This window comes from Scyliorhinus torazame, chromosome 11 (assembly GCF_047496885.1).
Source record: "Scyliorhinus torazame isolate Kashiwa2021f chromosome 11, sScyTor2.1, whole genome shotgun sequence".
Lineage (NCBI taxonomy): Eukaryota > Metazoa > Chordata > Chondrichthyes > Carcharhiniformes > Scyliorhinidae > Scyliorhinus > Scyliorhinus torazame.
In genome coordinates, this window is record NC_092717.1 from 66,625,137 (window position 1) to 66,646,326 (window position 21,190).

Genomic DNA, 21,190 nt, shown 5'->3' on the forward strand with positions numbered 1-21,190 from the left:
TATGAACTCAAGTTAACCTTTTTGAAACATACAGTGAACATCTTAGCAACCATCAATTCAAATACAACCCCCAAAGAATACAACACTAAGTAATCCTTAATAACTTCCCAAACAACATCCAGAAGACAGAAGAAACACCTTTTAACAGAAGCACATCAGGTTTACATTCAATACTGAAAACATTTATAATTCTGAATTCATCAAATGATCAAGAGATATTCTTTTCATGGCAGAGAGATCAACAGTACACCCGCTCTGTCTGGCTTCAGCTCCAACACTGAAAACGAAACTAAAACACACCCTGCAGCAAACAGCCTAAAACGCAAGTAAAAAAGCTGACAGAGAGCCCAGCTCCACCCACTCTCTGACACCACTAATAAACCCCATTTCTTAAAGGTAAATTTCTTAAACACCCATTTCTTAAAGGTACTCCTACATGACAAGATTACTGTTACTCAGATACAACCTTACTTTATTAATAGTTATAGCTCAGTAGTGTGTGCAAACTTTATTTAATTAATCGTTATTCAATACCTTAGTTTTGCTTTAATCTAAAGATTGGTGCTTTCTTTATCATCAACTCAACGGACCATTCTGAATCAAAAGGCAAAGAATAATGACATATTACCACAAAGGGTAATATAACATGGTACCAAGTGTGTCTACTGTAGCTATCTAGATAGTTTAGTAAGGATCTAGTAAAGAAAACTAAGAAACAATTCAAATTTCAAAGCACCAAAGACCTGTTACTGTGAGACATCGACGAATCCAGGACTGATGGAGAAACCTCACACTCCACAACGACTCCGGATGAACGGTAATCGTAATGTAAACTGGCGAGAGTTTAAACCGGAGTTTCAACTCTACCTCTCATCCTCTAATCTAGAAACTGCCAGAGATGAGTGGAAAAACTGCCTTATTATTACTAATGGCTGGGCAACAGGCCATAGAAGTATAAAACACATTCCATTTTGAGAATGATGCCGATTTAAAAAAAACTTTGAACTGGAAGTTAAAAAATTTGATCATTATTTTGAAGTAATGAAGAGCTCATCAAAAGACTGCAAAAGAAACAAAAATTGCAGTATCAGGAATCGATTAGAATGTACAATGTGAGGAAACAACCTAAAAATAGATGTGCCAAACTGTTTAATCGTCAAAGTAAAGACAATTTTCACTCCGTTGAAGCTATGGCGCAGTTGAAAATTAATCGCGCTCAAAAAGACGAATGTGCGCAAGCGCATCCGAAAAAAACACGCAATTACGATTCTGACCGTTCTGCATGGGTGTGCACATGGAAGTGTGCACATGCGCACTTCCAAAAAAAAGACGCAAGCCGGAAAAATACCATTCTGTGCATGCGCGAGAAGCTGCACATGCGCTGTTGAAAAAAGTGCACTCATGAAGACGATCGATTTGCGCATGCTCAATCGAAGATTACGCATGATGTCACGAGCGTCATAATGTCAGAACATTTTGAACGCACCCACTTAAAGGGAAACTGCCCAAAAAATTTTAAAAAACAGTTTTAAAGGCACAAAACACAAGTTTTCTTTATCTCGGAAGGCAGAACATTGCCTGAATTTCAACAAACAGTTGAAGAAAACTTTTTCAGCACTACGGAACAAAATGTTTGCACAAAGCAACAAGAAATTGTCAACAGATCTGTTACTAAAGATGATCAATACTACATTGAAGAATATTACTCAGACATGGCTGAGATATTTGGATATGATCATCATAGTATTAGCAACATGGTTGAAAAGCTAAACACCACTGTACTAATGGCAGATGAATCCAGTACCTTGATGGAATGGCAGATCATTGATACAATGGATGACAGTAGCCTGTCAAATGAACAAGAAGAAAACACAGAGAGCACTGAATGACTTCTCAGAGAGAGCACTGAACAACTCTACAGAGAGAGTGATGAAAGACTCCACAGAGAGCGATGGAAGACTTCACAGAGAGCAATGACAGACTCAAGAGTGGAAGCAATGAAAGACTCCAATGCGAGAGTAATGCAAGAAGGTCTTTCTAGCTTATTTAATCAAGAAGAAAACTATGAAGGTCTATCCATCTTATTTGATCAACAACAAACAGAAGACTATGAATGTTTACCCACCGTCTTTGCGAATAGTGACAATGTGATCACAATTAACATACAAGATGTGCAAGACAACAGCGATGCTGACAGATCTCAGCTTGATTGCACGAAAGAACATGACAATCAAAGTAAAACAACAAATGAATCAATTGAAACCACATCTACTCTAAACAACCTACAAGAAAATGACTTCTTGGAGAAGTTACCTCCAGAAGAGGAGCACCAAGAAACCCTACATACATCGGATCAACCAGAAATGACTGATGTCACCAAGATCAACGATACATCAGATCATTCACAGGAACCTGAAATCATTAAGTGCAACAAAACATCAAATAATACAAAGGACACTGATATTAAAACGTTTTGAAATGACTCTTAACAGTCCACAAGAAACAATTCTTCAGCACAAAAACAGAAACTATGGAACAACGAACTGTACACAATGGTAGGTCTCTGCAACTGAAGGACAACTTGACAGCACAGTCCAAAACAATGCCAGGAGTAGAAACATCACATGGACATTGTTCAGACAAAACAAATATCACGCCAACGTATTTGCTCCAAGACAAAAAAGCAAACTAGTTTTTAAGGCAAATGACACACAGAATCGATACCACAAGCACAGGAAAAATACTTCAGGACAGACGCGCTTAGTGAATTGTTCCTACTGAACCTTTTCCTTATTGATTTTTCACTACGTTTCAAAGTTATATACGTAACATGTATTGTAATAATGTTATACATTTTTTCCTTTGTTGTATATAGAAAAGAAATGCAAAAAAAAGGGGGGGATGTATTGGTATGCACACAGGTATGCCAGTGAAGGGTTAATTATTACATCTCAGTGTAATTCAAACACTAGAGGGCACCACCAGTTGCCAGTCTAAATATCAGACTACAGGGACTGCTGGGTAGATTAGCAGCAGTTAGAAAAGGAGAAGTATTGATCACAGCACGAGGAATAGTTTAGATTAGAGTGTTAACGTGAGGACATCATTGGTAAATAATAGATTATAGATTACTGTTAATCAGAAACAACCTTACTTTATTAGTAGTTATTGCTCAGTAGTGTTGTTCGAACTTTATTTAATTAATCGTTATTCAATAAATTAGTTTTGCTTTAATCTAAAGATTGGTGGTTTCTTTATCATCAACTCAATGGACCATTCTGGATCAAAGGCAAAGAATAATAACATATTACCACAAAGGGTAATATAACACGTCTCAGCCAGTGCCTGCAGACATTTCCCCTGGCCTTGGACATACCCATGGCTGAAACCTTGCCCCCCCTCCCAAGGCCTCCACTACGGACGCTACCTGTGTTGTAATGGTCTGGGTGGCACGTATGATGGGCATTACCTCCTGCTCCTGCACACGGTTGGACCCCTCCAACTGCTGATGCTTGCCGACACCGCTCATTCAGTCCATGGCTCTGCCCCTGCATCACCACAATCAATGGGACCGTCCGTCCAGAAGCCCAAAGTCCATCTGGACAGCAGCTAATCCCTTGGGTCGGCCCACCCTCCGACTGTCCGCCCCCTCGGCGGTTCCTACCTCCACCTGATGCAATGCAGCATATGTATGGTGCACACCAGATGATGCCCCAGTAGTCTCTTCGCAGGTGAGTACCTGTGGGAGGGTGGTGGGCATTGGAGACAGCTGTAATGGGAAGTCGGTGTCTTCCCCGGGCTCGAGCTCAGAGGTATCACGGGAGGTGGGTCGATCAAGATGCCTCATCCTCGTCGGTGCTCAACACATGGGGTTGTGGTTGAAACTGAATACGAATAGCCCAGTGGATAGGTAGCTGGTGGCTTCAGCGGCAGAGAACCCGGCCATGGAGGCCGGCATATGTGCTGGCAAGTTGTGCAGGGTGGGAGTTTGGCCGCCCTCTGGGTGGAGGAGGGTTTGGTGCCAGGCGCACAGTGCTGACTAATCACCCTGGCCGCCCTGAGGAGGTCATGCAGTTTTTTCCAGCGCTACTGGCCTGTCTGGATGGAGTTGCCCATGGCACTGACCACCTCCGCCACCTGTGCTCAGGACCGGCGAACAGCGGCTTGCTGCCTCCTTCTGACCTCTTGAGTACAGCGCCGCCCGCCTCCTCTTCATGGCGCCAAGCAGGATCTCCAATTCCGCGCGGTGAATCTCGGGTCCGCGTGTCTTGCTGCCATCTTGTTGGCTGGGATGGCGTGTGCGAGGAGTGAAGTTTGTATATTTGTGGCTGCAGCTTTTCAGCCTCCTGAATGTCATTTCCGAACCCGGAGAATCCGGCACGGTTTCCCATTAGAATCGATTTTATTCCACGTGGCGCCAGTGCCAGACTCTTAACCGTCATTGAATTGTTCCAGGTGTGGTTCCAGTTTTGCTATCATAGACCTCCATTAATCCTGCCCGGCATCAACATTTAAGAGCAGGATTCTCGCTGTAGCGCGGCGAGAAATCAATTATCACCACTTAAGGCCTATTTCCATACAATTAACGAGAACCACACCTTATCCAACGGCCTCCCATCATTCATCGGCCTCCCCAGCAAGTGGTCACGCTGGCGACGCTTCGTACTTCTTTTGAAAAGCGTGAATCTGGCGGAAGGGCTTCTGAGGGGAGGCGAGATTGAGTAGCCATATTTTCTCAGAGGCAGAGCCGAGGGTTTGCCGCCCCAGTGTTCGGCAGGGGTTAGGGGACCCTCGGCTGGACGTGGGGGACCACCCACAGGGTGGGCCAGTATGGGAGGGTGGGGGTGAGGGAGGGGAGGTGCTGGGGGCTACCACGCACAGCACCACCATGCAAATCCTTGGATCGTGTGCACCTGTTCCAGGGGAGACCCTTGTCCCTGCCCGTCTGCAACACCGACCATCCTTAACCCCCATCGACTGCCGAAGCCTCTGGCCGTGTGGCTGAAGGCTATTGCTAATGGGGAATTGGCAATTGTGGTTAAGTGAGCACTTCACACAATCAAAGTGGATTCCCATGGGTAGGTGGGCTATGTAGCACGTGGGAGTCATTGCCTAGCATCCCAATCACACCTTGATGCATGACATTGTGCATGAACACTGTGGGAGACAACACCACACACACAGCAGTCAACATCGAAACACCCAGTGATTGGGACACAGCTCTGGGGACATGTGCATGGCCAGAGGGTGGGTGAGTGACTAAGGGAGGGGGTGATGCCTGTAGAAATGGGCCAAGGGTTTGGAGGGGGCCCACATTGTGGAAGGTATTGACAGGGGCATCATGTTTGTTGTGTAACAATTCCCCACTCTCCAGATGGCTGCAGCATCCTCAGCACTCCCCCTCCTCACCCCCTACCTACATGCCCGCCAGCCCCCTCCCCTCCCCCGGTGCCCTCAGTGATCCTCGATATCCTTGGCCTTCCTAGCTCTACTACTAGGTGTGTCCCCAGGATGCACATTAGAGGGGAAGGCAGCCAGCTGTATACCACATCCCGTAGCCTGTGATGTCCTCTGGGGCCCTGTATCATGTGCTGACTGTGAAACGCGGCCTCAATAGAAGGGTGGAACTCCGGGAGCTGGTGGTCACCATCGCCACTCCATGGGACGGGTCCAGGTTGACACTCAGTGCCCCCTCCTCCTACCCGGTGGCCCATAGGGCCCTGGGATTCACTATGGGACGGAGGGACAGTTGGTTCAAGCCTCGCTGTCCCTGTAACATCTGGCTCTGCCAGCCCTGGCGGTACCGCATGGTCAGCACCATCATGACTATGCCGTCGGCGATGATCCTCGGTGACTGAGATATGCTCTGCAGCGCCTCTGTAATGACCACCTGCAACTGGGACAAGCTCCGCAGCGCCTCGACCATTCCCATCTGAGAGCGTTACATGTCCCGCAGAACCTCATCAAGATCAGCCTGGTACAAGGCGGCATCCCCCAGCGAGGCGAACATTCTGCCAAGACCCTCAGCCATAGCTGTCACTGCTGCGGAACACCTTGGACACCTCCACTAATGGTGCCGACGTCGAGCACCAGGCTCTCCACTGCGGTCGCCACCCAAGGAATGTTGGCCTCAGTGCCACGCATTGCCAGTGACATCGCCTGCGCCCATAGACTTTGGGACTCCTCCAATCGGCAATGGACCTGCTGGAGAGTCGTTGACATTTCCCTCTGAATGTCCTGGCCACACCCTAAGGTCCAGCAGACCTCTGACTGCTGTCTCGCCTGGGGGTCCTGACTCCACCTGATATGCATCAGCAACTGTATGGTTCACTAGATTGTGCTCCAGGAGCCTGACCACTAACATTTCCCACCAAGGTATGTGTATCTGCGCTGGTTGAGGGTGGGGATGACAGCTGCGCCGCCTCAATCTTGTCTTCCTCGGAGCTCACCTCTGAGGTGGTCTCCTGGGAGGCTGGAAAGGGTGCCAACCGGGATGGGCTGGAGCCGTCGGCTGGAGGACCTGCAGGAGAATGGACATGTGGTCAGTGGGAGGGGTGGGTCAGTCAGTAAGGCAACAACCACTCGAGTTTGACAGGTTCTTCGGCTGCCTGGTGGTTCCTCACCTTTGCGGCGTCCGCCAGCCTCCACGTTGGTGACCACAGTGTCCTCGGCCATCCCAGTCACCTCCAGGGCTCACTCCTCAAAGGAGGTGAAGATTCTTATGTCCGGCATCCAAACACCAGTCTGGGCCCTATCCCAATGGTTCTGGGAGGGCTTTTCCTCAGGAGATTCAGAAAGGGCATCATTAGTCACATGCATGGTTCACAGTGGTGGGAATTATTGGTGTGAAGAAAGGGTGGGGGGGGTGTTGAAGGGAGAGGGGGGTGAGGGAGGGTTGGGGGTCGCATGGAGAGTTGGGAGGAGGATGCCCGTGTGGGTGCGGAAATTCTCGGAGGGAGGTCTACTCACTCGTATCGCAGACAGAGTCGGGGGGAAACTCGCCGACAGAGTCGGGGGGAAACTCGCCGACAGAGTCGGGGGGAAACTCGCCGACAGAGTCGGGGGGAAACTCGCCGACAGAGTCGGGGGGAAACTCGCCGACAGAGTCGGGGGGAAACTCGCCGACAGAGTCGGGGGGAAACTCGCCGACAGAGTCGGGGGGGAAACTCGCCGACAGAGTCGGGGGGAAACTCGCCGACAGAGTCGGGGGGAAACTCGCCGACAGAGTCGGGGGGGAAACTCGCCGACAGAGTCGGGGGGAAACTCGCCGACAGAGTCGGGGGGAAACTCGCCGACAGAGTCGGGGGGAAACTCGCCGACAGAGTCGGGGGGAAACTCGCCGACAGAGTCGGGGGGAAACTCGCCGACAGAGTCGGGGGGAAACTCGCCGACAGAGTCGGGGGGGAAACTCGCCGACAGAGTCGGGGGGAAACTCAGCGACAGAGTCGGGGGGGAAACTCGCCAACAGAGTCGGGGGGGGGAAACTCGCCAACAGAGTCGGGGGGGGAACCCGCCGACAGAGTCAGGGGGAATCTCGGCGACAAAGTAGGGGGGGAACTCGCCGACAGCGTCGGAGGGAAACTCTTGGAAAAACCCACCACAAATGAAATTTTTCCAATGGACCGCGCCCTTTAACTTTTTAAGCCACTGCAGAAGGTTTCAACCCCGCCATTTCAGAAGAAACTCACGCAATGGGCCCACAACAATATCTCACAGAGTCTGATTTGAAATCTCATCTGCAGCATCGGACAGGTTTACAAGATCAGCGGAAAGTACAGTGGCTTGAAAGTTTGGCGCAGTCATTCCCTTCCTCACTCAGGGCCTCAGAGGGAAAGGGAGCATGGACAGTGCATTGGTGGTAGGAAGTCCTCATGTACTGACAGTTCCACACAATTCTGGGGCACGGGGCACTTCTGGTGGCAGAATATTGACAAGGGTAAGGCTAATGGAAAGAAATGTCAGAGATAATAATCCTGTTGCAGCTGACACCATTCAGCTGTAACAAAGTTGACATGCCCGAGTCTAGCGACTCCCATTTTTCACAATTTCCACAGTGGCTGGATGGTTGGCTCCTCGGGGACAACGGTCAACCACTGAGGACATGGCTGATGTTGCCTTGGCGGAGGCCACAGAGTATAGCTGAGACAAGGTCCAATGAGGCTCATGCTCCAACTTACTCTTTGGTGGAGCAGACCTTTGAAATACTGCAAATAAGTTTTGGAGCCTAAACTGGTCTGGTGGAGCCCTGCAGTACGATCCACAGAGGGTGTCACTCATTGTAATCGCTTGACACGCTCTCTACAACCTGGTGCTGCAACGGGGGAAGAACTGCCTGAGGAGGAGATGAAAGTGTGGCACATTTCCACTGATGAGGAGGACACTGAAAGAGGAGGATAAGGAGGTCCTCAAAGGAGAGGATACATAGAAACATGTATACAAAATAGAAGCAGGAGGCGGCCATTCGGCCCTTCGATGCTCCTCCGCCATTTATTATGATCATGGCTGATGCATCAAGTTCAATACCCTGATCCAGCCTTCCACAGATATCCCTTTATCCCTATAGCCCCAAGAGCGATATCCAATTCCTTCTTGAAATTACACAAGGTGTTGGCCTCAACTATGTTCTGGGTAGTCACCGCTCTCTGGGTGAAGAAAGTTCTCCTCACCTCAGTCCTAAAAGGTTTATTCCTTATCCTCAAACTATGGCCCTTAGTTCTGGACTCCCCGCCATTGGGAACATTCTTCCTGAATCTACCCTGTTTAATCCTGTTAGAATTTTGTAAGTTTCTATGAGATCCCCTCTCTTCTCAATTCCAATAAATATAATCCTAACTGACTTAGTCTCTCCTAATATGACAGGCCTGCCATTCCAGGAACTAGCCTGGCAAATGTTTGTTGCACACCTGCCATAGAAAGAATATTTTTCCTCAGATAAGGACACCAAAATTGCACACAATACTCCAGGTATGGCCTTACCAATGCCTAATACAATTGCAGTGAAACATCTCTATTCCTATACTCAAGTCCTCTCGCTACGAAAACTAACATGCCATTTGCCTTCTTTACTGTTTGTTGTACCTGCCCGCTTACTTTCTGCGACCGATGCATGAGGGAACCAAGTTTTCGCTGAGTAGCCACCTCTCTCAATTTATACCCATTCAAATAATAATTTGCCTTCCTAATTTTGCTACCGAAGCAGATAAGCTCACATTTATCCACATTATACTACATCTGCCATGCATTTGCACTCAGCCTGTCTGAATCCCACTGAAGCATCTCTGCATCCTCCTCACAGCTCATCCTCCCACCCAACTTTGTATCATCTGCAAATTTGGAGATAATGCATTTAGTTCCATCGCCCAAATGATTAATACATTATGTGAACAGTTGGGGTCCTCAGCCATTTCTTTGTTCCCCATTATGAATCTCCCCCTTTAGAACATAGAACAATACAGCACAGAACAGGCCCTTCAGCCCACAATGTTGTGCCAAACGTTTGTCCTAGATTAAGAACAAATTAATCTACACCCCATTATTCTACCATAATCCATGTACCTATCCAATAGCCGCTTGAAGGTTCCTAATGTTTCCGACTCAACTACTTCCACAGGCAGTGCATTCCATGCCCCCACTACTCTCTGGGTAAAGAACCTACCTCTGACATCCCCCCTATATCTTCCACCATTCACCTAAAATTTATGTCCCCTTGTAATGGTTTGTTCCACCCGGGGAAAAAGTCTCTGACTGTCTACTTTATCTATTCCCCTGATCACCTTATAAACCTCTATCAAGTCGCCCCTCATCCTTCTCCGTTCTAATGAGAAAAGGCCTAGCACCCTCAACCTTTTCTCGTAAGACCTACTCTCCATTCCAGGCAACATCCAGGTAAATCTCCTTTGCACCTTTTCCAAAGCTTCCACATCCTTCCTAAAATGAGGCGACCAGAACAGCACACAGTACTCCAAATGTGGCCTTACCAAGGTTTTGTACAGCTGCATCATCATCTCACGGCTCTTAAATTCAATCCCTCTGTTAATGAACGCTAGCACACCATAGGCCTTCTTCACAGCACTATCCACCTGAGTGGCAACTTTCAAAGATCTATGAACATAGACCCCAAGATCTCTCTGCTCCTCCACATTGCCAAGAACTCTACCGTTAACCCTGTATTCCGCATTCATATTTGTCCTTCCAAAATGGACAACCTCACACTTTTCAGGGTTAAACTCCATCTGCCACTTCTCAGCCCAGCTCTGCATCCTATCCATGTCTCTTTGCAGCCGATAATAGCCCTCCTCCCTATCCACAACTCCACCAATCTTCGTATCATCTGCAAATTTACTGACTCACCCTTCAACTCCCTCATCCAAGTCATTAATGAAAATCACAAACAACAGAGGACCCAGAACTGATCCCTGCGGTACGCCACTGGTAACTGGGATCCAGGCTGAATATTTGCCATCCACCACCACTCTCGGACTTCTATCGGTTAGCCAATTCGTTATCTAACTGGCCAAATTCCCCACTATCCCATGCCTCCTTACTTTCTGCATAAGCCTACCATGGGGAACCTTATCAAATGTGCATAAGCCTATCATGGGGAACCTTATCAAATGTGCATAAGCCTACCATGGGGAACCTTATCAAATGTGCATAAGCCTACCATGGGAAACCTTATGAAATTTTAAGGTTTCTGACTGTAAGGGTCCTAATTCATTTTAATCGGTCTTTTTCTCTTTACATACTACATATAGAAACTTTTACAGTCAGTTTGTACGTTCCCCTCAAGTTTCTTTTCAAATTGTATTTTCCCTTTCTTAATCAATCCCTTGGTCCATCTTTACTGAATTTTAAATTGTTCCCAATCCTCAAGATTTATTGCTTTTTCTTGCTAATTTGTATGCCTCTTATTTGAATCTAATACCATCTCTAATTTCCTTTGCAAGCCATGGTTTGGCCACAGTTCCCTTTCTACTCTTACATCAAATAGGAATAAACAACTTTTGGAGTGCACCTATTCGTTCCTTGAATGTCTGCCATTGCCTGTCCACTGTCCTTCCTTTCAGTAATGTTTCCCAGCCTGCCATAGCCAGCTCATGCCTCATACCATCACAGTTCCCTTTATTGAGGTTCAGGAGCCTGGTCTCAGAATCACCTAACTCACTATCCACCTTGATAAAGAATTGTATCATATTATGGTCACTCATCCCCATGGGTTCTCTCACTAGATTGCCAACTAATCCTCTCTCATTGCACAATACTGTAGAAGCCAGGTATTTCAAATACAACTAGTATAGGTAAAAGATAGCTGTTTAAGCATAAATATTAAGCCCCAGTTATAAATCATCATAGATGAATATCATAGAATTTACAGTGCAGAAGGAGGCCATTCGGCCCATCGAGTCTGCACCGGCTCTTGGAAAGAGCACCCTACCCAAAGTCAACACCTCCACCCTATCCCCATAACCCAGTAACCACACCCAACACTAAGGGCAATTTTGGACACTAAGGGCAATTTATCATGGCCAATCCACCTAACCTGCACATCTTTGGACTGTGGGAGGAAACCGGAGCACCCGGAGGAAACCCACGCACACACGGGGAGGACGTGCAGACTCCGCACAGACAGTGACCCAAGCCGGAATCGAACCTGGGACCCTGGAGCTGTGAAGCAATTGTGCTATCCACAAGGCTACCGTGCTGCCCGTATACCCATTTATACAGCATAATTCACTTTTACTGAGGTCTGTTGTTCTGGCAAATGCATATTTTCAAAGACAGTGTGACATTAAAACAGCACAGTTGCAAGACAATTTGACACTGCTTGTGCTAATTGTCAAGGACAAGGACTGAATACCATAGCAACATGAAGGCACCATTGTTCACAATGCAGATAACAGCTAAGTCAGCAAAAGTCCCAGTTTTTGTTGGTCAGAATATCACATTCCATAACATGAAGACATGAAACAATTAAAAGCTGATGTTGCACATTGAAGATGGACGGCTTGCCATCAAATCAAATGTGTTTGAGTCTAACCCAAACCAATTAGGATTATATTGGGGTGTGATTAGATGACTTAAGACAGATATGAAAGTGTATAACTGAAAAGTTTCCGCCAGTCATTTTAGTTTTGTCTTTTGGGGGTTCTGTCAGTCTGTTAGTCTGTGTCAGTGATGTAGTGTACTTTTGACTTTGAGTTTGAGTTTAGTTGAAGATTAGCTCTCTCTCTCTTTTCATGTTTCATTGCCAGACTTTGACCTTTTAAAAGTTACTTTCGAGCTGTCTGCCTAAGCAAAAAAGATAATGGGCGAAATTCTCCGGAAACGGCGCGATGTCCGTCGACTGGCGCCCAAAACGGCGCAAATCAGATGGGCATCGCGCCGCCCCAAAGGTGCGGAATGCTCCGCATCTTTGGGGGCCGAGCCCCAACCTTGAGGGGCTAGGTCGGCGCCGGACTAATTTCCACCCCACCAGCTGGCGGAAAAGGCCTTTGGTGCCCCGCCAGCTGGCGCGGAAATGACATCTCCGGGCGGCGCATGCACGGGAGCGTCAGCGGCCGCTGACAGCTTCCCACGCATGCGCAGTGGAGGGAGTCTCTTCTGCCTCCGCCATGGTGGAGACCGTGGCGGAGGCGGAAGGGAAAGAGTGCCCCCACGGCACAGGCCCGCCCGCGGATCGGTGGGCCCCGATCACGGGCCAGGCCACCGTGGGGGAACCCCCCGGGGCCAGATCGCCCCGCGCCCCCCCCAGGACCCCGGAGCCCGCCCGCTCCGCCTTGTCCCGCCAGTAAGGTAGGTGGTTTAATTTACACCGGCGGGACAGGCATTTTAGCGGCGGGACTTCGGCCCATCTGGGCCGGAGAATTGCGGGGGTGGCCCGCCAACCGGCGCACCGCGATTCCCGCCCCCGCCGAATATCCGGTGCCGGAGACTTCGGCAACCGGCGGGGGCGGGATTCATGCCAGCCCCCGGCGATTCTCCAACCCAGTGGGGGGTCGGAGAATCTCGCCCAATGTCTGTAATTCTCTGAAAGCTCCGAATTGTCTACGAATTGCCTTTTAAATGACTTTCAAATTGTAATCAAGCAACTACAAATAAAACAATTCTTTTTGGCACCTGAGAAGTTTTAACTGAAGTTTCTGCTGAGTCCCAGTATTCGCAAAGTGCTACTGGTAACCGAATAGCAGAAATGATATAAATTCCTTCAACTTTACAGTCGAATAACACTAGGAATCCAACAACTTGGCATAGTCCAGAAATATTACAAATCTTACAACTTGTCATATTGCGCCAGGACTTTGATTCATCAACTAAGCTTCCCCCAAACTTGGGGTAGTTCGGCAGGTTAAGATCCCTTCAAATTAAAGATTCTCAACAATTGGCGAGCCAGCCAGGAGTTAACATTCTTTCAAATTCAAGATTCTAACATTGGCGAGCCAGCCAGGAGTTAAGATTCTTTCAATTACAGATTCCAACAAATCCCCAGTCCTAAATGGCCTGTTCCCTTGTTGGTTCCTCAACATATTGGTCCAGAAAACCATCCTATATGTACTCCAGAAATTCCTCCTCTATTGTACTGTGACTAATTTGACTCACCCAATCTATATGCAGATTAAAGTCAACCATAATCACAGTTGTTCCTTTATTGTATGTATCTCTGTTTTCCTGTCCAATGCTATTCTCAACATTACGACTAGTTTGTTGGTCTATACACCAACCCTACGAATATTTTTGCCCCATTATGTTTCTTAACTCGACCCAGAGATTCCTCATCATCTGTACTAATATCTTTCCTCAATTGTATCAATATCTTCTTTAATTAACGATGTAACTTCACAACCTTTTCCTTTCTACCTTTACTTCCTAAGAACTGAATAACCCTCAATGTTTAGTTGTAATCCATGCTCATTTTTGAGTCATGACTCCATCCCAACTATAATTCCAACCATATCATATCCCTTACATCTATCTGCGCAACTAATTCATCCATTTTATTTTGAATGCTCCACATGTTCAAGTACAAAACCTTAAGGCTAGTCCTTTTAACAAGAAAACAAAGAAAAGTATAGCACAGTAACAGGCCCTTCTGCCCTCCAGGCCTGCGCCGACTATGCTGCCCGTCTATCCTAAAACCTTCTACACTTTCAGGGTCCGAATCTCTCTACTCCCATCCTGTTCATGTATTTCTAAAGACGCCCCTTAAATGGCACTTGCATATCTGCTTCCACTAGGTCCTCCAGCAGCGAGTTCCAGGCACCTTTTCCCATTCCTCTTTTTTATAATGTCATTATCTGATACAGGCGTTTGGTAGGATGATGCACAGATGTACAATGGCAGCTAGATTCGTGGAGAATGATAAGGACCTACAGTAAGGACATCCCAATATCTTCACTTTCCTTCTGTGAGCAATTCGCTCCCATGTGACTGATGCCAACATCCACTCTCAGTGATAAGGCTCCTGTTACAGGGACGCAATAGTTGTCCATCGTCCCCACATTACAGGAGTGTGGTGATGAATTGCAGTTGGGACAATGCATATATCCTCACAAAGCTTCTGTGAATATCTGACTCCTGTCTGCCTTATGGCAGCTCACTTGCTCTCAAAGTTGAGGGTCATATCATGGCGATGCCCCAGGAAGGTTTCACCTTCTGATCTGAAGTCATCCTTCGCGAGCTGTACCCTTGAGGTTTAGTATCACCGGATCCAGAGACAAATGGGATAGCGGGGTCAACTGCAGCTCATATGGTACAGAGAACACACATGGACAATGACTCAAATGGGTGTCGCATGCCCTGTACGTTGTGGAAGACATCCTCATTTGCAACAAGAAACAGGCATGACTGGTATGTTCCGTCACCGCCACCAAAGTGCTGGCAACCTTGCACAAAACACATGGGGGAACCCCTGGACTGAGCACCCTGCCTTTTTCTGGTGCAAGAATCCAGTTCTAAGGTGAGGACTACAGGAACACAACTCATCATACAGAGGTTTTAATTATTGAGAACTTATTTACAGAGGTGAATGTTACTTACAAGTGCTGAAAGCCCATGCCCACACTGTGCAACTGGAGCTTTCTAACTCTGCTGCTGTGTATTGATGCGTCCCCAACGTCCACAGTGGAGGTGAAGGCAGCCTGCTGTCTGCCATGCTCTGTTGTCTGGGATCATGTGGCAGGCTTCCTCTGGAGGACTGAGACCTGGAAGGCCTCAGCCTGATTTTGTGATCCTACTACCACTCTCCTCAGACAGAGGACTGGAGCTGAAGCAGTTACAGGAAGAGGGGGTTCTGATGGGCAGGATACTCCCAGAGTCGCTTAGGTAGATGGCTCTCCAGTGTGCATCAGCTGATCCTCCTCCCTATGGTTGGTGAAGGCCCCCCGATTTCCTTTTTGGGATAGAGGAGAAGCTAGTGCGAGCTCAAGAAGCACTATCAGTGTTGGCACTCGTGGATCCCAGCAAGTGCCTGCACCATGGAGTACATGTTTTGCAGCAGGGCAGGACAAAAGTCTTGGTTCACGCTATCAGTGGCAGCCGCTATCCTAGCTGTGTTGGCATTGTTGCCAGGGGCTGGTTTAGCACAGGGCTAAATCGCTGGCTTTGAAAGCAGACCAAGGCAGGCCAGCAGCACGGTTCAATTCCCGTACCAGCCTCCCCGAACAGGCGCTGGAATGTGGCGACTAGGGGCTTTTCACAGTAACTTCATTTGAAGCCTACTTGTGACAATAAGCGATTTTCATTTCATTCATTTCATTTCATTGTTGCGTTGGAGTGTCAGCACTATCTTGTCAGACAGAAAGCTCCATTCTGCCTTTCAGTGTAGCAGACATCCCTTCCTGATGTTCGTCTTTGGAGCTCCAGCAACTGAGGCATAACCGAGGCCAAAGATATAAGACCATAAGACATAGGAGCAGAATTAGGTCACTCGGCCCATCGTGTCTGCTCCGCCATTCCATCATAGCTGATATTTTTCTCATCCCCATTCTCCTGCCTTCTCCCCATAACCCCTGATCCCCTTATTGATCAAGAATCTATCTATCTCTGTCTTAAAAACACTCAGTGAATTCGCCTCCACAGCCTTCTGCGGCAAAGTGTCCCACAGATTCACCACCCTCTGGCTGAAGAAATTCCTCTTCATCTCTGTTTTAATGAATCGTCCCTTTAATCCGAGATTGTGTCCTCTGCTTCTAGTTTTACCGACAAGTGAAAACATCATCTCCACGTCCACTTTATCCAGGCCTCACTGTATCCTGTAAGTTTCAAAAAGATACCCCCTCATCCTTCTAAACTCTAATGAGTATAGACCACAGTCCTCAACCGTTCCTCATACAACAAGCTCTTCATTCCAGGTATCATTCTTGTGAACCTCCTCTGGACTCTTTCCAAAGCCAGCGCATCCTTACTTAGATACGGGGCCCAAAACTGCTCACAATACTCCAAATGGGGTCTGACCAGACCTTATATAGCCTCAGGAGTACATCCCTGGTCTTGTATTCTAGCCCTCGACTTGAATGCTAACTTTGCATTTGCCTTCCTAACTGCTGATTGAACCTGCACGTTAAGAGAATTGTGAACAAGGACTCTCAGTCCCTTTGTGCTTCTGATTTCCTGAACATTTCCCCATTTTAAAAAAGTCAATACCTCCATTTCTTCTTCCAAAGTGCTTAACCTCACACTTTTCCACATTGTATTCCATCTGCCACGTCTTTGCCCACTCTTCTAGCCTGTCCAAGTACTTCTGCAGTCCACCTGCTTCCTCAATACTACCTGTCCCTCTACAGATCTTTGTATCATCTGCAAACTTAGCAACAGTGCCTTCAGTTCCTTCTTCCAGATCATTAATGTATATTGTAAAAAGTTGTGGTCCCAGCACAGACCCCTGAGGCACACCACCAGTCACCGGCTGCCATCCTGAAAGAGAACCCTTTGTCCCCACTCTCTGCCTTCTGCCAGTCAGCCATTCCTCTATCCATGCCAGGATCTTACCCTTAACACCATGGGCTCTTAACTTATTTAACAGTCTCCTATGTGGCACCTTGTCAGCAGATTCCTGACCTCCAGCCAACATCAGAGTTCTAGCACCCTGGAGCATCGCTGCCTCTGCCTGCTGTGGATCTGAAAGTATGCTGAGCTCACCAGGTTGTGATCCCTAATGGAGCGTGCAGATGAGCGCTGTGACGGGTCTTCAATATAGGGGTCAGTGAATTCTGCTTCCGGACAGCTCTCGTGGCTGGAGTCAAGTACCTGGTTTGCCAGATGTGCCTGCGACAGAAATGAGAGGTCATTAGCGTGTGACAGATGCCTTTTGAAACAGGAGAAAACACTCACAGCATTGTTGTCCGACGGATGGTGCAGTGCTGGATCCTCACTTAGTTTATCACTGCCAATCTCACCATCAGCACAGGAGTTGTCAGCATCCACCCAGGCCAGCTGGAGGGTTCTCTTCTGAAGGTCCATGAGAACCTTCAGCTCTAGCATCCATCTGCCTGACTGGGATCTCTCCTTTTTGTTGTAAGCCATAAGACCATAAGACATAGGAGCAAAATTAGGCCACTTGGCCCATTGAGTCTGCTCTGCCATTCAATCATGGCTGATATTTTTCTCATCCCTATTCTCCTGTCTTCACCCGATAACCCCTGATCCCCTTAAAAAAGCCAATTTTTCCTGCATGTAAACAGATGGAAAGAGTGTACACTGAATGCGTGTGCCAGGGCAGGTGGTAAGGATGTCTGGCAATTATTGGATGGTGAGTGAGAGCAGCAAGGTGATGAAGACATGGCCCACAATGGAGACAAAAATGAGTGCGGGAAAGTGGGTTTTGGTATCCCTGGAGCTGGCAGTGAGTGACATTCCTGTGGGTGCGTGCTGAGTGTGTGAGCTGAGAGTGATTAGACGAGTGACTTAACCTGGCAGAACGGAGATCATTCATCTTCTTTCTGTGTTAGATAGCTGGTTTCTTCTGCAAGGCATTAGGGCTGGCAAGCGCTGCCACCACCTACCATGCTGGATTGGTAATCTTGCTGGTAGGTGTTAACCCAGAGGACTGGCAGATCACTTCCCGACGGACTTCCGTTGCATTCAGTAGACACTCCAGGGAAGCCACAGTAAAATTTGGGGCAGTATGCCTTTTAGCTTTCACCGCCGTGACTGCCCAGTGGCAAGTATGTCAGGTTAGTGCAGGGGTGGCCTTTAAATGAGGCGCTCCGATCATTAAAGTGCTGAACTGATAGCAGGGTGGACACATAACAAACAGTGGCAGTAGTGTGTACCATCTACAAGGTGCACTGCATGAACTCACCAAATTCCAAACTCACAACCACTACTACCTATAAGGACAAGAGCAGCAGACACTGCAAACACCATCACCTGGAGGTTCCCCTTCAAGTCACTCACCAACATCCTGACTTGGAAATATATTGCTGTTCCTTCACTGTCCCTGAGTCAAAATTCTGGAATTCCCTCTCTAACAGAACTGTGGGTATACCTACAACACATGGACTGCAACGATTCAATAAGGCAGCTCACCACCATTATCTGAAGGGCAACTAGGGACGGACAATAAATGCTGGCATAACCAGTGATGCCCACATCCCGTAAATGAATTTAAAAAACATTAGTTTGTCCCATCTGTTAACCCTTTATGCTACGGAAGTCACAATTTAATTTTGTTCTCAAACCGATTAAAGACTAAGAGTGGAAAAAAGCAAATTACTGTGGATGCTGAAACCAAAGAGAAAATTCAGGAAAATCTCAGCAGGCCTGACAGCATCTGTAGGGAGACAAAAGAGCTCACGTTTTGAGTCCAGATGACAAAGTTTGACAAAGGGTAACCTGGGCTCGAAATGTTAGCTCTTTTCTCTCTCTACAGATGCTACCAGACCTACTGAGATTTTCCAGCATTTTCTCTTTGGTTAAAGAATAAGAGCACTAATGCAAAGATATATTTTGTTTACCAGATTTCCTGTTTCTTTGCAAAATTGTGTGAAGATGTACCCAGTTCTGCTTTCATGGTGCAGGGCATGTAGCATGTTGTCTGTTTTATAATCACATAAAGCATAGTGATAATTTGTAATCCGCATCTGTGGAAATATACATAGATAGCACACTTTAATTCAAATACAGGAAGCATAAAAACAGTTTCATTTTCAAAGTATATTAATGACACCTAGGATTACTGCTCCTCTGGCACTCTTCATTTCACTGTGCCACTCAACTATTCAGCTAATGTGAAATATTGGATCAGAATTAATTTCCAAGGCTGTATCCGTTATATTCGTCTCCCACCAAAAAATCTGATTTCCACCTGAAGTTCTATACCTTAGCACCCAACTTTCTGTGTCTATCTCTTAGATTACCAGACTCCGAAATGACCCTCTTATGGACTGACCTCATTAACACTACACCCCTATGTGCTTCATCCGATGCCGGTGCTTATGTAGTTACATTGTATACCTTGTGTTGCCCTATTATGTATTTTCTTTTATTCCCTTTTCCTTCCATGTACTTAATGATCTGTTGAGCTGCTTCCAGAAAAACACTTTTCACTGTACCTCGGTACACATGACAATAAACAAATCCAATCCAATTAAACCCAATGGCATGCTGCAAATGTCCTGCCTGATTCTAACCAAAACCTTGAACTGCACATTTTTTTTGAGAGCCTCCATTTCCATGAACACATCGCCCCAAACATGTGACTGCATCTCATCTGAAAATGTCAATGCAGCTGGTTTGCCAGTTTCCTGAAGGAGACCGTTCTTGGTGCAGACCATGTAACCAGAGTGGGTGAGATCTTGCACAATCCTCAATCATTACCAATTAGAGCTCATGAATGGGCAAGTTGAGATATTCACGGGGCACAGAGACTGCATGCAGCATTTTCAGCAAAGGAGCAACTAAAAACAGAGGTATTATAACTACGTATCAGTATTTACAGTAGATGAGGTCAGTATGCAAAATACCCCAAGTAAACGAACAATGAATCAGGGACAATCATATCATAGAATTTACAGTGCAGAAGGAGGCCATTTGGCCCATCGAGTCTTGGAAAAAGCACCCTACCCAAGGTCAACACCTCCACCCTTTCCCCATAACCCAGTAACCCCAGCCAACACTAAGGGCAATTTTGGACACTAAGGGCAATTTTATCATGGCCAATCCACCTAACCTGCACATCTTTGAACTGTGGGAGGAAACCGGAGCACCCAGAGGAAACCCACGCACACACGGGGAGGATGTGCAGACTCCGCAGACAGTGACCCAAGCCGGAATCGAACCTGGGACCCTGGAGCTGTGAAGCAATTGTGCTATCCACAATGCTACCGTGCTGCCCCAAGAACTCAACAAGATTAACTTATGCAAAGTAATGAAGATACAGCATTAAAGAGCGGTAATTCTCCAGGGCCAAATAATTTCAATTCATGAAAGTAATGGAGAATATCGCAGAAAGAAACATAAAACCAGGAACAGTGCTTTGAGCCTGCTCCCCTGTTCATTATGATTATGGCTAATCATCCAACTCAATAGCCTGGTCCCGGCGTCCCCCATATCCTTTGATCCCTTTCTCCCCAAGTGCTATATCTAACTGATTCTTGAAAAAATAAGTATTTTGGCCTCAACTGCTTTCTGTGGTAGCAAATTCCACAGGCTGACCACTCTCTGGGTGAAGACTTTTGTCCTCATCTCAGTCCTAAATGGACTACCCCGTATCCTCAGACTGTGATGTCTGGGGGGTCATTCGCCGACCCCCCAGCAGGTCGGAGAATGGCCGCTGGCCGCCGTGAATCCCGCCCCCGCTGGTTGCCGAAGTCTCCGGTACCGGAGATTGGGCGGGGGTGGGAATCGGGCTGCGCCGGTTGGCGGGCCCCCTCGCTCAAATCTCCGGCCCGGATGGGCCGAAGTCCCGCCAAGAAATTGCCTGTCCCGCCGGCGTAAATTAAAGTAGGTATTTACCGGCGGGACAAGGCGACGTGGGCGGGCTCCGGAGTCCTGGGGGGGGCGTGGGGCGATCTGACCCCGGGGGATGCCCCCACGGTGGCCTAGCCCGCGATCGGGGCCCACCGATCCGCGGGCGGGCCTGTGCCGTGGGGGCACTCTTTCCCTTCCGCCTCCGCAACGGCCTCCACCATGGCGGAGGCGGAAGAGACTCTCCCCACTGCGCATGCGCGGGAAACTGTCAGTGGCCGCTGATGCT

At 47.6% G+C, this 21,190-nt stretch overlaps 1 protein-coding gene across 1 annotated transcript in view; it reads right to left on the reverse strand.

The window, feature by feature from the left end:
* The window catches only part of LOC140385928 (regulator of G-protein signaling 22-like), a 927,092-nt gene that overhangs the window by 399,939 nt on the left and 505,963 nt on the right, over window positions 1–21,190 (reverse strand). The window contains exons 13-14 of the mRNA XM_072468579.1: window positions 18,951–19,076; window positions 17,134–17,259 (exon numbers count right to left, since the gene is read on the reverse strand). Coding sequence (XP_072324680.1) covers window positions 17,134–17,259; window positions 18,951–19,076 — 252 coding nt within the window. The remainder of the gene's footprint in view (window positions 1–17,133; window positions 17,260–18,950; window positions 19,077–21,190) is intronic.